Raw genomic sequence first — 17917 nt, 5'->3', positions numbered from 1 at the left:
TGGATCCCACTTCAGATCCTCTGCCCCCCTCTTTCTCTGTCCCTCCCCTGCTCACACTCTCTCAAAAGCAAATAAGGCTTTAAAAGAAATAACGAAGTCTCACACTAATAGTAGTATCCTCCACGCTTGATCCATAGGAAAGCTGGCCTCATCCTTTCCCAGCTAGGCGATCTCAGCAGTTGGTGCAATGGCCTCCTTCAGGAACCCAAGATAAGCTTGCGACGTGGCTCCCTGAAGTACCTGGGCTGCCGCTACAGTGAGATCAAGCCCTACGGACTTGACTGGTCAGAGCTCAGCCGGGACCTCAGGAAGACGTGCGAGGAGCAGACCCTGAGCGTCCCTTACAACGACTATGGGGACAGCAAAGACATCTAGCGCCATGAAGCCAGATGGTGTGGCTGCCGAAACGAAGCAGGAGAGAGGAGAGGAACATCTGGGTTGGTTTGTGGATTTTTAATATTTTTTAATGGAACATTAAAACCTCTAAACCAGGGAGAGGCAATAGCTAAACCAGGGAGAAACTGATCCTTGCTCCCGGTGGAACTTCTTTGGTATGACATTCTCCATCTGCATGGTCGGTACAGCTGCCATCCGGCAGCTTCGTGCAGTATTTCTCTGTAGGGGATTACTTTGGGGCTTGTTTTACAGTTGATTTGTTTCATTTAATTTTTTTTTTCCCGTGAGGTTCATCAAAATGCTCAAGAGTTCTGCCATGCTTCCCATGAAAGGTCTATCAGGTCGAGGCACCCTGTGCTCACTGAGTCCCTGAGTCCGTTAGCTGGGGACAGAGATGAGGTCAGAGAGTTGCTAGACTGGCCTCGGGCCCTGGCCTCAAGCGTTCCTCAGGAAGCATCTCACTCTGGGAGCCTAAGCTCTGCTCACAAAGACCACAGGAAATTGGGAGGGTGGCCTCTGTGCGGGTCTCATGGTTTCCCCCACGCCTTCTTATTGCTTGTTTCACACCTCTCAGGTGAACTGAGCCTCCAACATGGGTCCCAGCAGGCCTTCGGGATTTTTTAGATCCTCACCCGTTCTAAGACAGGATTAGAATGAAATCTCCTTCTGGTGGATCTCTGCCTCTCCTTAAGACAATACGATCTTTAAGAGGCGACAAAATGCTACCTGTCAAATGCACCTTCGAAACATTCTGCCTGGGAGACTAGTTAGCAGTCATATTCTAGAAAAGAAGTAGAGTTGATTATTCTAAAAAACTGTGTCTCCAGGATGAACTTCTCCAGACCACATATGTACGTCGCACGCCTGGATTCTCTTTAGTGTCAGAGTCACTTAACCCTGGGCAGAGAAGGCCTGACCGACACCCACTCTGGTCCAGGAAGGGCTGATACCTCCATGTCAGTGTTTCGGTGAACTAAAGCTCTTACTGATCACACACACACACACACACACACACACGCAACTAATGTCCATTTCTCCCTTGCTAAATTTGCCTAATTATGTTGCTAGTTTTGCAGATCCTTTCTCTGGATGGCCATCCACAGGAGAATATCACTGTTTTCACCTCCCATCCAGCTGCCGGGAGTAGCCGAGGTTCTGTGTAGGCAAGTAGAGGCCGGGCCCTTGGCTCCGTCCCATGACCCTAGTGTGATAGCCACAGATATAAGTGGTGGCCCAGTTAAAAGGAGAGCCAGCCTTTCCGTAAGAGCTTTGAGGGCCATGTGGCCCACACACCTCAGAGGCCTCGACACACACTTCCAGTCACCCTGCCTTTGACCGGGGCTCCTCATTTGGAAACACAAGAGAAAGGTCAGGAAAGAGATGCAGGACGATATGGAACTCTCCTGGATTTTTTCCAAATAATGATGACAGATCCCGTTCGTGCTTACCGTGTGTCAGAGCTGCTCTGAGCACTTCGTACATCCCTGAATCCTCAGGACAGCCTCCCGCCCCCACCACCAAGGAGGTGCTGTTCTCGCCTCTGTTTCAGTGATGAGGAACCCCAGGCAAAGAGAGGAACCCCATTAGGCGGTTTGCCCCAGATGCCTCCTTTACCGCTGCCTGGGCCCCGACAGGAACAGGCCAGTTTGCCTGTGGCATGCAGCTGTCCCTTCTCTAAGCTCCACAGGGACCCGCCCAGAGAGCTTTCCCTTTGCCACACCTGCCTGGGACAGATGTGCCCACGGTGCACCCTGAACTCAGCCACCGGAGCACCCCTGGGGACCGAGGAGTCTGCGGAGCGAGCTTCCCCCGGGGTCTGGCGGCGGGGCCTGGGGTGAGGCTGCGGGTTCGGGAGGGCTCACAGCCCGCCCTGCGTCTTCCCGTAAAAAGACTGAAAGATTTGTCTCGAATTCTGGAAGGTACCTGCCTCAGAAATTCCTCCACTTCCGGAGCCGAGGCCAGCAGAAAAGTCGGCCCTCCCGCTCATGGGCAGTGCAGGGCTGCAGGTGGGATGCCTAAAGGGACATCACTGACCTCCGCCAGGGAGGACAGTGCCACAGGCAGCTGGTCCCCAACCGGTGGGCGAGGCTGAGAGACAGGCCATCTTACCCCCTCTGTTCAAGTCCGCCCGGAACACGGGGTCTGTGCAGCGTGGTGGGGGCCGCCAGGGCTGCGCTGACTTCCTGGCCCCGTGAGCCAACGGGCTGAGGAGGGAGGACGGCAAGTGGCGTCAGGGTCACACTTCTTTGACCCCCCTCTTCTGTTTATTAAAATAAGGAGGCTCATTCTCTCCCAGTCTCCCCTCCTCCTCCCCCAGGTCCCTCCAGCTTTGGATCTGATTTCTCGTCTTCCTCTCGGGCCCCACCCTGCCTCCTTCATCCCTTCCTTCTCCATGACTCTCTTCCTCCTTCCGTGTCCCCTTTTGCCCTCCTCGCGGTACGTGTGCTCGCACACACACCTCCACACACACACACCACACGCCCTGCACACCCGTACATCACACACACGTACCACACTCATCACACATACATTTACACACACACACGAGACGTACATAGAGCACACACACACGCGTTACACACACAACACACTATACACATGCACTACGTGCAAAAGTTATACATACCCATACATCATACACGCATATACACATACACTATACACATGCACTCAACACATATACATCACACACATGCATTATGCACACACAATACACACACATATGCATAACACACACATATATATACACACACACTCAACACATATATGTTGCACACACGTGCATTATGCACACACAATAGGCTACACATACATAACACACACATCATATATACACACACTATGTATACTACACACACATACTATATGCACATACACTATACACACCTACATTACACACACACGCACACACACGCACTATCCACATACATTAAACACACACTAGACACACAGATGCTATGGCTGGGTCCCATCACCCACTTTCAAGTTACAAGGAAGGCCAACATGAGTGGGGCAGGATTCTAACTTCCTCTTAGGATTTAACTGCAGGATCTTGGCTCCTGGGAAAACACTGTTGATCATGCCCTGGTGACCTTTCCCAAAGCGTGCCTGGAGGAACCCATCCTGACTAAAAAGGGTGATGGTACCAGACCAGTATTAAACCTCAAATTTCCAAGCTGACAAACAGGTCTTAAGGAGTCACTTATACCCGCCAACCCTCCCCCGGCTCTGGGCTCCCCCTGAGACCCTGGCGTTTCCCCTTAAACATACATGACCCACCATAATAGCATTAGACCTTTAACTGAGTATGCAGTCATCTTCCATGGAGTTCAGTCCATTCATTATTTTTGGTTAAGCACACTTCTTGAGATTCAGATGTTCTATTAAAACACTGAGTGTGGAAAAAACCCACTTGACTACGATAGAAGGAAGAATGGATATCATGTGACCAACTTCAGGTATAACAGTATTGTTTCAAAGAGAATTATTGTACGGTTATAAAAAATGGAATAATCAACTAAATAATAAACAAAGCTGTTAGTAAGTGTCAGGTGTGTGGATGTTACCTTGTGTCCGTCAACAGTCAGAGTGATCTGGGGGGACCCACCGGGGAACCGCTCCAGTTTCGGACGTTACACCTCAGGTGCCTTACAGCCCGCCATCCTAACCAAAACAAAAAGTTAAACACCTCACAGCCAATTATAAACGTGTCGTTAGGCAGTAGTGATTCTCATCTTTTCTAGCACCATCCAGATAATTAGCCAATGAAACGTATTTACTGAGTATCTACCCTATCTCACACATGATGCCCGGTGCCCAGCGTGTGCTGCTGAGTTAGACAAGCTGCTTCTTCATCGCAGAACCTGGCAGCTTATGGGGAAAGCCAGACATTGAGTCCATCGTTACCGGGGTGAAGAGAACCATGAGAGAGAAGTGCAGGATGGTGGGAGTCACTAAACTTACCTTTGGGTGTTTAAGGCCAATGTTGCAAAAGGCCCTCCCTGATACTTGCCTGTCTTGTGACTCTATAGAGGCATTTGGGGTAGGGTAGCGGGATGAAATGCTTCATGGTGCTCAGCCCAAGCACTCAACCACTTTTTTTCCCTCTCTACCACGTAACTTTAAATAGATGTTCTCTCTCCTGCCACCCATTATCCCCAAAAAACAGACGTTAAGTGTCTGCACACTTAGTAGGCCCTCTCACAAAGTAGTGATGAGAGCAGTTTCCCCCATACAAGCAGGAACTACCTGGAGGTGAAGACTGTGGCAGTTTTCACACATGGCCACAAATTGTTCGAAACCCTCCCCCTAGACGTGTGTTCTACGGACTCTCCCGTTGAAGCTGGGCAGGTTGACTGTTTTAACCAATAGATTACAATGGAAATAATGCTGTAACTTCCCAGCCTGAGTCATAAAAGGCCCTGGGGCTTCTGCCTCCTTCTCTGGAACTCTTGCCTTTGGAGCTCTGAGCCACCGCATAAGAAATTTGAGGCCACCATGCTGGAGAGTCACGTGTAAGCACTGTGATCCAGGGCTCCAGCTGAGCCAGCCTTCTAGACATTCCTGCTGAGGCACAGACACGTGACTGAAGCTGTCTTAGACCCTCAAGATGAGTCTCTCTGCCAGCTGCATACCACCCAGCAACTTCTATCAATGTCACAAGGAAGAGAAGAATCACCCTGCCAAGCCTTGCCTGAATTCCTGACCCCAGAATTATGCAACATAATAAAACAGTTATTGTTTTAAGCCACGAAGGGGGTCTGTTAAATAAAGGGGATCGGATCAGTGGCCAAAAACAACCTATTCCAGCCAGCCAGTGACGGAGCATCGAGGTCGCCCTCCCCTAGGCATGAACTCACCACAAAAAGGAGAGGAAAGTGTAGTAGAAAGTGTAGAAAGTGCGGGTTGGGCTATGTATGCATAACATGCTGAGTCTTTGCTCCGACAGAGGAGAGCAAAAAGAAAGATGGCCACTTCATCCCAATACATCTGAGCAGGTGAACCTCAGAAACTTACATGGAAACCCTGGGTTGAGGGGCGGGGATGAGTGCTCCAGGGCCAGCAAAAGAAAGAAAGAGAAAGGAGAAGGCAATTTGGAATCTAAAAGAACTATTGGAAGGGAAGGGTTTCTTCCAACGACAGTATTTCTCTGTCCCTTTGCATTTGGAACTTCCCGGATGTGATGTGCATATCCCACACCTAATGCGTGCCAGGCACTTGTGCTAAACGCTTCACTGCAAAATAGTCTTCAGTCTTCACGGGAGTCTTGTGAAATGACTACTCTTAAGCGGAAAGCAGAGTGTCAGAGACTTGATACGACGTGCCCAAGGTCACAGCCAAGGGCAAGTACAGGCATTTCAACCACAGGTGTCTGACTCTCACCGTGAAACCATACTGCCACTGCCTCCTAGGAGTTTGTTTCTCACTGTGTTTCCTAGAAAGGGAAAAACTCCTCCCATTGAGATTTTTCCAGGTCACTGGCCTGTTACCCTATCTCAGGCAGTAGGAGAGAAAGTGGCTGGATCAGTGCAAACTTAAGCACTACCGTTAAGAAAACAGCTCAGAGTGCAAACGAAGCACATTGTCTCTTTTTGTTTATTTGGTCTCGGCTTGGTGTGTTGTCTGTCATATGACTGTAATGCAGAGCTAAAAAATTGTGACTCCTGCTCTGTCTGTTCGGCATAGCCCTGTATCGGGCTTTAGTGGTTCTTTGGCCTGGTCTCTGTGTTGCACATACGTGCATGGTGACACCCGATATCTGAGAGAGAACTTGGGGAACAAAAACCTTCTGCCCTTCAGGGCAGCATCCTTTGGCTTGTTGATTCAGGCCCAGCTCTGATTTTGATAACTCGCAGCCTCCAACCCTCCTCCCGTCAACAGTGCCTAATTTATTGTGCCAATTAACGAGCAGTTTAGCGTCAAATGAAACCTCAGCGTTCTGTAGGATGGCTGACAATTTCTCTGGATATATGTGGGACTCCAGGACTTGGCTCATGTCTGCACTTTTCCAAAGTGAGGGAAAAAAAAAAAAAATTCCTCCTTGTTCTGGGACTTTGCAGTGTAGGCTATAATCGGATTGATTCCTGTAAGAATGGGCAGGTTTTGACATCTTGTTTCACCAAAAGTGCCCTTTGTTAGAGTTTATGAATATGCCTGTTGACACAGCGCTGTGAATCGGGTGTAACTGATCCCTTACAACCTTTCCGGGTAGGAGAACCTCAGCTATGTTCTGTGCTTAACGGTTGGGAACAACTTCCTTTGTTTAGAAGGATTCAGATGTCAAGTGACCCTGAGGCTCTTGCTGCCCCATGGGTCAGACAGTGCTCTGAGACCTACCGGCTTAGAGACGAAACCACCTCACACCACGCCCTGGTGATGTCGCAGGATGTGCGCAGGATGTGCCCAAGAGTAAGGCTAGATTGGACATGCCCTCACTGCATTTGTCCTGGTGACTATTGAGTATAACATGGTAATGCCTCCAGTCCTCAAAAGCCAACTGTCTGTCCTCAGATCCCTTTTCCAACCTTCCGCTGCTCTGCTCCGTGTCACATAGAGATGACTCTATCATAAACTACATTTCCCAGACTCTCATGTCAATAGGCTTCCAGTCCAGTGGGATAATAGAGGCACTTGGAGGGGGTCCAGGACAATGGAGGCGCTTGGGGGAAGACTGGAGGACAGGAGGAGGGAGCAAGCCAGGGTACCTCTCCCTCTCTGACTTGGATAGTGTCTCTAGCATCTCCCTCATGATTCCAGCTGCCTATCTGGTCTCGGAACTCCTCCGGCTCTGCCGTGATTACAACTCCCTTCCGGTGGCGCCACCTCCTGGGCTTCGGCAGCACTATCTCATCTTCTCAAAGTACGAGCTGCTTCCTGCTGCTCATCTTTGGGTTTCCCCACAATTCTCTATATGCCCTTTCTTTTATTCCAAAACCTTTCTAATTGGAACTTCCTCTGTTGCATTACCTAAAATGTGTGCCGTTTCCTGACTGGGTCTTAATATATACTTCAAACTAAAAATTATTACATATATATCATTTGGCACAGGAATGTTGTAGCTCTTCAGGGTGATGATCTGGAAGATGAAATTTTGATGCTAAAAGTAAAATTTCTATGAACCCTAAGATTGATTACAGGGCTGGAGAATAGGTTTCTACTTGAGTGCTAAATTTGGCCAAGTGGTAGTGGCTGCCTGTGATTTGAAAAGAATTCTGAGGATGCATCTGTATCTAGCCAGAGAGAGTGATGAGATCCATGATCAGTGCCTCGCGTGGGTATGGAAATGGTGAATAGTAAGATGTGTGCCATTCTTTTGTTCACCCTAATTAGCCGAAGCAGAATTGGCACAGACTATCTGAAATCGGGACTATTTAGGAAAATCTATGATGTATGCATCATATATCGTATATAAATTATGATACGTCCAAAAGTGAATACAGGTTCATTGTGCACTGATAATGGAAATAGAGTGAGAACAAAAACCACATTTCTGAGGCCTTCTGGCCCCATTACTACATAATCAATTTCACAGCATTTTACTTATGTTTTCTGAACGGCCATTTTCATTTCTAAATCTGTATTTTAAGATAGTCTTAATGGTGTTAATTTGGTATGTTAGGTGGCATAAAACGAAGGATTTCAAAGTCTTCATCTGTTTCTGCCACTTGAGCAGTGTATCAGTTAGGATTCAGTTAAGATTTCAACAGGGAGAATTTAATATAGGGATTTGTTTAAAAGATACTGGAGGATCAGAAAAGCGAAAATATTTGAAACCCCAAAATAGCACAGAGGTACTAATAATGACTGTAGGAAGCAGCCCCTACCCTTGGGCTAGAAGAAAAAGAGGGGAAGTTGGTTTAACAGAAGCTGGATGCCCCCGAGGAGGAGAGGTTCTTTGCCCAGTGCTGGAAGGTTCTTGTGGGAACATAATGAGGCAGGTTCCTCGAGCACATGTAGATAATGGAGACCATAACGGTGAAAAGCCACTGGTAGGATGGCATAGACACAAACAGCAAGCAGACAGGAAGGAACCAATCCCGTCTCCCTCCACCTTCCTTCCAGTCTCCTCTCCTGCCCCCTGTGGACAAAACCTAACATGGAACTGACAGACAAAAAGGAAGCCATGTTTGCAGTTTTCCAAAAGCAGCATTGCAAAGCAGGATACAAAAGGGTGGGTTTGAGCTGAGACACAGTAGCTAAATAACCACACAGGCAGCCTGAGGCTTGCAGGAGAGGATGCTTTTGAAAGCACTTAGCACAATGCCTGGAACACACCTCGTAAGCATCAACAGGGGTGCTCCCTGGCCCTCTTCTGTGCCCCTTGGACACTAAAATAGAGCCAGATTTGTTCCTGATGTTATCAGTAGCTTTCTCTTGATAACATCGACAACATAGGGTAGCAAGAAAACATGTTCTAAGTTCATATTTATGCATTCTTTTTTATGTGACAAAAGATCCTTTCGTATCTTCGAAATCCTCTAAGAGGGTTTATCCTGTTTAGTGAGATTTCTTTTGTTGCTAAAGAGGCTGTTGTTGTTTTTTTAGGTTTACTTAATTTTGAGAGACAGAGACAGTGAGCGGGGAAGGGGCAGAGAGAGAGGAAGAGAGGGAGAATCCCAAGCAGGCTCCATTCTGTCAATGCAGAGCCCAGTGCGGGGTTCAAGCCCACAAACCGTGAGATCATGACCTGAGCCAAAACCAGGAGTTGGATGCTTAACTGAGCCACCCAGGTGCCCCAAGAGGCTCTTGTTTTTAACAGTAAGTAACGTGTGTTTATTGCTTATTATGTCCCAAGCACTGTCTGAGCGCCTTGGCATGGCTTCTCTTGTGTAATCACCCCAATGAGAACCCTATGCACAGATGCTGTGACTGTCTACATTGAACTCAGAGGAAACTCAGAGGTCGTAAGTAATTTGCCCAAGGCCACACAGCAGCTAAGTATGCGAGCCATAATGCATCTTTGGGTTGTTGTTTTTTTGTTTTTGTTTTTTTTTTAATGTCTATTTATTTATTTTGAGAGAGAGAGACACAGAAAGGGAGAAAGAATCCCAAGCAGGCTGCCGCCCACGCGCCCCTCACAGTGTGTCTTTTTTTTTTTTTTAACCACATGCTGCCGTGTGGCTTGCTTGAGCCACTTTCCGTCTCCCCTGGAACCTGGAATCTGTCTTAGGTCACCACGGTGAGCGAACTGAACTAGCAGCAAAATTTGACCATTCTTTGATCTATTGTCTTGTTTTGGTTTGCCGATGAGGGGGTTGCGGTGTTTCTTGCGTCCAGCACAGCAGACACGGCAACCTTTACACGTCCGATCGTGCCTCTTCCCCCGGGGTCACTGGCACGGAGTCAGTGCCTGCCGCGGAGAAGGCATGACGGTGGCACAGGACCTGTGCGCTTTCAAGGCTCCTTGTGACACGAGTTTGTTGGCATTCATGGAAGTGGGACTCCTCCCTGAACTCCCCTCTGAGCCCACGGGGTTTTGATCTAACTGGTATAAGGCGTAGGTCTCATCCCCACTCTCTAGCCTGGTGGTGTTCTCAGACCATTCAGCTACTCGGTGTCTACACAGTGACAGAATGGAAGCGTTCCACGGCACTCTGGCTCCACCATGTCATCTGCTGTGTCTACACCAAGGTCTGACTGAAAAGGCCAGTCAGCCCCCTGGACCCTCCAAGCCGTCTCACTCCAGGGTATCAGCCAGGGGAAGAGGTCTTGATCCTCACCCTCTAGGCTCTGTGTCCCTGGGCAACTGGGGAGGGATGTGAGGAGGCCCGTGACGGAGGTGTTGGTGACGGAGCTGACTGGAATGGGAGGGGGGTGACATAAAGGAAGGGTGTTTGGTTGCCATGGCAACACCAGCAAACACTCCAAAGAGAGGGTGTGGTCCAGGACTTCATGAAGTGCCACCGGCCTGGAGCAGCCGCTGGAATGTCTGAGGCCACCGGCCTGGAGGAACGCCGCGTTCCTCCCCACAGAGCCCGGGGCCAGGCCACCAGCACGGACGGCCGGTACCTCTCAGGAATGCTCAGGATGAAGACAGGCATGGAAAAGACAAAGCAGGCCTCCCAGGTGTGGGTTTTCCTACCCCCAGCCACAGAATGGGGGCCTTCCAGAAGAAATTTGGAAAACTCCACAGAGAGCCAAAAGCAACTTGATCGACAAATTGTTTTCTTTCCCCCAAAACTCTGAGGCTGACATGCTTCAGGGTATGAGCAGGCACTCTGAGAGTTCTTCCCTGCAAACGTTCACTCCTGTTGCCGCCTGCCCTCCTCTTCCAAAGTGGTGTTCTCACCGGGGACACGGACCTGGGATCTCGAAACCCTCGGTCTGATCAAACAGAAGACGGGGTCTTGGCACGGGTGGGCAACGGGAATGTGGGTGACAGTGGGATGAAGGGGCAAGTCTGGAGAGATGCGGAAGCAGAAGAGACGAGACCACAAAGGCAGTGACGGGGTGAGGCCAGCAGGACACGAGGAGTGGATTCAGAATATGTGAAAGCTTGAGGTCAAGGCAGGGTCTTGTGTCCAAGGCCCAGGGGTTAGATGAGGCTTTTGCTAGCAAAGAGATTCGTGAAAACAAAGAAACAAACAAACCTGGTAAGAATGTGACCGTGGGCTCAATGGCTGGCCGGCCAAGTTGTCTATGGGAAAGAAGGCCTGGAAGGCCCGCTAAAGCCTGGAAAATGAATATTGCCAGAATTGGCAGTTGGTAATTGTGCCCTTGCTTTCACCCCCAGGTCTTGCAAGACTCAACTCTTCCCTTCTCCAAATTCAAGTCTTTTCCCACGCAAAATATAGCAGGAGTGGAGACTGGAAATAAGTGGTGATATTTTAAGTGTATCTGAAATGTTAATAGGGTGATATTTGACACTTCATTGGTAAAGAAGGAAATTCATTCATTAGCAAATGTTGATTATTAATAATTATTTACTGCACTCCAGGTAAACTGGCTCTGTGGTACATACTTTACGTTCACTATAGTTAGTCTGCATAAAACTTCTTTAAGTTGGGAACTATGGTTCCATTTTACAGATGGGAAAACTGAGTCTCAAGCCACTAACTTGCTCAACATCACTCCACTTCATCTCAGGTCAAGATTTTATGCTTTGAGAAAGGAATTCACATGGAGCACACTTTGCGTGCCAAGCGCTCTCAAGGGTTACAAATGTTACCCAATTGAATGTGCACAACAACTCTGCAATATAAACTCATCCCCCACTTTGCAAATGAGCCTTGAACGGTTCAGTCTTCTATCTAAGTTCTCCATGAGCTGAGAGCCCATTCTAAGCCTTGATTCGGAAGTCTATACTCTTTGAAAGAGCTAGCATGAATATGTAAGTACCTGGAATGTACTTTGAGAGAGTCAAGGGGTTGAAATACACGATGCCTTCGTACCTCTGGGAGCTTCATTTATATCTAGAGGGAAACTTGCTACTCTCCCCAAGCCATGAGCATTGCCTGGGGCCCTCTTTATTGCATGAAGGTAAATTGTCTAACTCTAAAATTATTATGGGTGGAGACAGATTGCTCATTTAATGAGCATGCTTCCCAAGCAGAGCTCTGGGACATGCTCTGGCATTAGCATTACCCTCTGAAATCATGGATAAATTACATTGTCTTGCTGACATCGTTTTTTAAAAAAAAAATTTTCCTTCCTTTAATACTTGGAATTGGGGTCACATTCTAACTATTTAATCTGAGGCCTCAAACTGGCGCACAGCATAGCTTTAAATGAAATTAAATTTAAAACCTAGCCAAAGGTTCATAGAACACTTAATTGCACGCATGCACACACGTGTGTGTGTGTGTGTGTGTGTGAGAGAGAGAGAGAGAGAGGGCGCACAATATCAAGCAGCCCTTTAGAAAAACTCACATCCTGGGCCAGAAAGTGCGTGGAAACTCAAAAGCCAGCCAATCACCAATCATCATCCTCAATATTCTGCTTCTTCTGGTCTCTTCTGTATCAGGGACACTTCTGTTTACCTTGAGTAACAATACTTACAACAAACATATATGATATAAAATGCTAATTCCATGGCATGTACTTTATGTTCATTATAGTAAATTCTGCATGAAAATTCTTTAAGTTGAAAATTATCATTCCATTTTAAAGATGGGAAAATTGAGTCTCCATCCATTAAGTAACTTGATCAAGATCATTAAATTTCATCTGCCTGGTAGCCTCTTAGATTCTCTCTCTTGCTTGATCAGCAGTTACTGCTTCTTCCCAATCCTTGTGGACTACACATCTAAGACTGAAATGTGCATATCTGTTAGCTGGGCTAAAGCAGGCCTCAACAGAAAACTGACTGACGAACCCTGAGTTCAACAGTCAACTTGAAAATGAGTCGTTTTGGTACTCTGCTCTCACAATCCACAATCTTCTGTGTTGCCCTGCTCTCACCATCACTTTTTGGGCTATTGTTAAAGAACCAATCAAAGCATAAATTTCAAGGGGCCACGGGCCCACCCACCCACCCACCACCAACCCCAAACACAGCATCCTTCTTTCGAGCCTCACATCCATAAAAATCAGGGTTGAACTTAGTCTAGCAAATTCCAAGGCTTTATTCAGGCGGGGCACTGTGCAAGGCAGTGCCAGAGATTCCAACCTGAGTAAGATAGTGCTTCCAGGACCACCGTGGAGAGATGTGACCTTGTGTCCTGCTCATGGTTGCTTGATCCCAGGGCCAGAAATCAGGCCTGGCCTACCTTTTTCAAGCCATGGTCTCTGATGCTGGTTGGCTTTCACTCAGATGAAAGCGTGCTGTTTTCTCCTTCTTACAGGAGTCATCAAATGACCTAGTGCCGCTGAGTTCACTTGCCTTCAAAGAGTTTGATCTGGGGGGAAAGGACAAGAACACAGCTAACAGGACACCAGTCAACTAGATTGACTCTTGTAAGAGAGGACAGGAAGGGTTCATGGATTCAATACATCTCATCAAAGAGGGGAATGAAGAAAAGCTTCGTGAAGTTGGAGAATGGCAGAAAGGACTGAGGAAATGAAGTTTGAGGCACGAGGAGGCAGAGGGAAGGCAGTCCAGGGTAGGGAACAGGACAAGCACAAGCATGAGGTTCTGGGGCCACAGAGACATTACTCTTCAATGGGAGGGAGGGAGCCCTGGATCAGAAACAGTGAGAAGTCAGTGCAGTGTGCCGGCCATCTTGACACCAGTTTGACCAGGAAGGACATGCGGCGTCTATGACATAACTGCACTGAGGCATCGGTGACCTGATGGGAGCTGAGGAATGACGTGGACCCCACGTGCCAGTGGGTTGGGGGTAAGAGGCAGGAGAGGGGAACTTGCCTGGGAACATCACTGTGGTCTGTTGAGGAGGCGATGGCAGCCAGGGGGAGAGCAAGGCCAGTGGGAAGGAGGAGGACAGGTGAGAGTTCCACAGGAAAGGGGATGGCTTAGGTGCAAGCACAGACGAGCCACTGTGGGAAACACTTTCCCTCTGAGGACTAGCCAGGGGCATCGTCGTGGCCAAGGAGACCCTCCAGGACCCCTCCTGATCCCCTCATCCCTTCCCTCATTCTGCCCCGGCCACATTGACCTCAGTGCTCTTCTGCAGACATGCTGAGTTCTGTCCCAGCTCACATCTGCCGTTCCCTGTGCAGACTGGTCTTCTCCAGGTATTCACCCGGGCTCCCTCTCTCACCTCCACGTGTCTCCAAGAAGCACGCTCTCACCTTCCCCACATGAACTGGCACCTCCCTGCCCCCAGCCACTACTTGCCACCTTATGGCACCTGAGTTTCCTTTGTGGAACTCCTCACCAGGGGCATATATGTTTCCAGCTGGCTCGTCTGTCTCCCACATCTTTCCAACCTCCATGAGGACAGAGACATTGTTTTGTTCACCACTGTATCCCTAGTGCCTGGCACAGAACAGGTGCTCAGTAAATACTTACTGAATAAAACAGGATCACCAGCTCTTTATTTTTTTGTTTCACGAAGGTCACAGCAGTCCGGATGTAAAATATATGGCCCTAGGCAATGGTGAACTGTTTCATAATTAGATTGATTCGTGACAAAGCAGGATAACTCATGGAGGAAAATGCTAGAGTGCATTAGCAGTCTTTTGGAGACCCCTTCATGCCCAAGAACCTACAAAACTAAGTACTGTGGTACTTATGTTTATGGGTTTTATGTGTGTGGTTTCCCCAGACGGGGGTGTTCCATCAGAGCTTAGTGGGTTAACGCACAGACCTTAGGGTCAGACTCTCAGGGTGCAAATCCCGACCCTGCCATTTGTTAGCCGGGCTGCTCTGGGCCTCTGTGTATCTCTCTGAAAACTTCTCATGTCCCATTTTTGTTAAGTATTCCACTCCTCAGTTACTGTCTGAATTCCCGAAGTGTGGGTCCCAGTGGTGACTCTGTTACCTGATCTGTTAAAAAAACTGCATAGGCTTTATGGAAATTATATGCCAGTAAGAGACCTTTTATTTGCTTTTTCTTATTGCTGGTTTGAGATTTCTGGATGTATAAATTTGTATACGATTTATTAAATTGAAATTCTCCTAAAGTAGAATAATATAATCAAATACTTCGCTAGGCATTATGTACCCTTACTTTAACCATGGGACATAAGTGTCATGATTAAAAAAAAAAATGATGTCCAAAGCATATTTTAAAAGCAAATGTGAATGATTCATCTGTGTGACAATCTAGAACTGTGCTGTCCAATATGGTGTTCACTTAGCCACATGCGACTATTTACATTTAAATTATTGGAACGGAGTAAAATCTAAAATTTAATTCTTCAGTCGTCCTGGTCACCCTTCAGGGGTTCAATGGCAACACAGGACTAATAGCTATCATTACACTGGACAATGCAGATAGAGAACATTTCTATCCTTGTAGAAAGTTGCATTTAAAAGTACTCTTTCACAAACTTGATGCATTCAGCAATTTAATGTTTTTTTGTTGTTTTTTTTTTTTTTTTAAGACAATAACCAGCATCCCACATAGCTAGTGCAACTTTCCAGACATAGTCCAAGTATCTGGAGCTTCCCAGTAGTTTTGCCAACTCCGAAGATTTCCCCTTAGCCCACTTCATTTTGCTCAGTGCCACTTTTACCACCATCTCCCTACAATCCACGTTGCTTCTCTCTGAATCAGTAGGTTAGGATATCTGACAGCCAAACCACACGGGATTCTCTTAGCTGCCCTGTCCTGAGAATATAATCATGGCACACATCTCGGAGACCCTCTGATGTCCAAGTATCAGAGTGTTTGAGGATTTGAAGCGTCTTTAAAAGCCATTCAAAGACACTTCCCTCGGGGTGTCTGGGTGGCTCAGTAGGTTGAGCGCCTGACTTCGGCTCAGGTCACGATCTCATGGTTCGTGGGTTTGGGCCCCGCGTCGGGCTCTGGGCAAACAACTCAGAGCCTGGAGCTTCCGTTGGATTCTGCGTCTCTCTCTCTGCACCCTCCCGCACGCATGCTCTGCCTATATCAAAAATAAACATTAAAAACTAGTTTTTTAGAGGCACTTCCCTCATCTTCTCCACTGGCAAACTTCTTGACAGCTTAGTCTATACACATTGCTTCTGGCATTCCCTCCTTCCTTTCTTCCTGTCTGCACTGCTCAGGCAATGTGCTAGGCATAGGGCTGCAAAGGTAGATATTTAGGGAACTGAGGCTCAGAGAGGTTAAGTAACTAGATGACAGATCTAGTTAGTGGTATAGTCTGAATTCAAATTCAGATTTGTTGGGCACAAAAGCTTGAGCCTCTTGCAGATCACCATGCTGCTGCCCACAGATTATGAGCCATTAATGCACCATAGGTACTAACCTTCAAGGTCCAGACTCAGTCATCCCTGCCCCTAGCCTCCCTCCAGCAGATCATCCACCAAAGTGGAAAAGGCATTAGCAGCGTTGAGTTAATACGCAATGTTTCCCAGAGTGGAGGCTACTTGGACACTTTAAGAAGCTCTGGGATCCCTCTCACAGGTCATTTTTTTTTTTAATTTTTTTTTATGTTTATTTTTGAGACAGAGACAGAGCATGAGTGGGGGAGGGGCAGAAAGAGAGGGAGACACAGAATCCGAAGCAGGCTCCAGGCTCTGAGCTGTCAACACAAAGCCCGACGCGGGCCTCAAACTCATGAACCATGAGTTCATGACCTGAGCTGAAGTTGGATGCTTAACCAACTGAGCCACCCAGGCGCCCCTCTCACAGGTCATTCTTAAGGTGATTGATTCACCACCAACAAAATCATTCCTCGAAGTCATTTGTGTCCTAACACAATGTGACTTACTATTCAGAAAGCCCTCTGACCTGTGCATATGGAGTTGTGGTACGGGGAAATTCTGTAACTTTTATAGCCTTTTGTGAGATTTAAATATATGACTTGTACGTGTGTAAACATTTTTGAAAAGGCAACTGCCTTCTGATAGCAGTTATGGGGAGGAAAGGCAAATTGATACATGATTGGTGGTCATTAAAAAGTCAACACTCTCCCTTTATTTATTATAACTTTTTTTACATTTGAATAAATTACTTTCATGTGGACAAAGACAAAGAAAAGGAAGCTGTCTATATTAAATTATCTTCAGAAGGAAATTTGATTCAAAGAATATTAGTAAATTGCAGTTACTCTGGACTAACTTTCAGGGTTTAGAAATGTTTTTATTATACTGACTTGGGATTTTAACCAGACTTGTAGATTCTTTTAAGAATATACCCTGCCAGGGGCGCCTTGGTGGCTCAGTTGGTTAAGTGTCCAACTCATAATTTCAGCTCAGGTCATGCTCCCAGGGTTGTGGGATCGAGCCCCACATTGGGCTCTGTGCTGAGCATGGAATCTGCTTAAGATTCTCTCACTCTCTCCCCCTCTGCCCCTCTCCCAGACTCATGCTCTCTTTCTAACATAAAAATTGAAAAAAAAAAAAAAAAAAAAAAAAAAAGAATGTACCCAAGTGATCATTAGGTTGCTGAATGTAGCCAATCACATATACTTCCCAATGAGTTGACCACCAGACTGGATTCTGACCAGAAAAATGTGCATTCGACCCATGTAGACTCAGACCATGGCAGACTTGAAAATAGCCATCTATTCTCTAAACTAGTCTTACTTCATTCCAGACCCCAATGCACAAGACGTAGGTAGATTTTATGGGCGTGGACTATTATGAGATACCGGATGTTCACCACCACACTCTTTTGTGTCTGAGCTAATCATCGGGCCACCTGAAATGTTATGGATCCAGAATCAGTGGACTTTCTGGGGTGACTTCAAAAGAGACCCAAAGCCAGCTCTGGAGATGCCATGGGGCTATTTGTAAGTGGAAAACCTTCTCGTTCCCATCCTCCCCATGCTAAGCCCCTCATCATCTGGTTGGCCTGAATCTAAGAGTAGTGAGTCTCCCAGCTAACGGGTGACTCATCATGTCATTTAAGTTTGTCAGTCAATGGAAACCAGAGCTCCAAAGTCTCTCTCCAGGACTATCCCTGGGGAAGCTATTAGGGAGAAGGCAGCCTTGCCAGAAGTCTCAGGCCAGCTGTGGCCTAACTGGCAT

The 17917-nt window shown here is 47.3% G+C and overlaps 1 protein-coding gene across 2 annotated transcripts in view; it reads left to right on the top strand.

The window, feature by feature from the left end:
• ASTN1 (astrotactin 1) overlaps positions 1 to 3080 on the top strand; it is a 301517-nt gene extending 298437 nt beyond the window's left edge. For both annotated transcript variants that reach the window (XM_042925143.1, XM_042925145.1), the window contains exon 23: positions 138 to 3080. In XM_042925143.1, coding sequence (XP_042781077.1) covers positions 138 to 375 — 238 coding nt within the window. In that variant the 3' untranslated portion in view covers positions 376 to 3080. The remainder of the gene's footprint in view (positions 1 to 137) is intronic.
• The last annotated feature ends 14837 nt before the right edge of the window (positions 3081 to 17917 follow it).

The sequence above is a fragment of the Panthera leo genome, chromosome F3 (assembly GCF_018350215.1).
Source record: "Panthera leo isolate Ple1 chromosome F3, P.leo_Ple1_pat1.1, whole genome shotgun sequence".
Classification (NCBI taxonomy): Eukaryota; Metazoa; Chordata; class Mammalia; order Carnivora; family Felidae; genus Panthera; species Panthera leo.
Note: the sequence above shows the minus strand (reverse complement) of the source record. Positions and strands in the feature narration are given on the sequence as shown.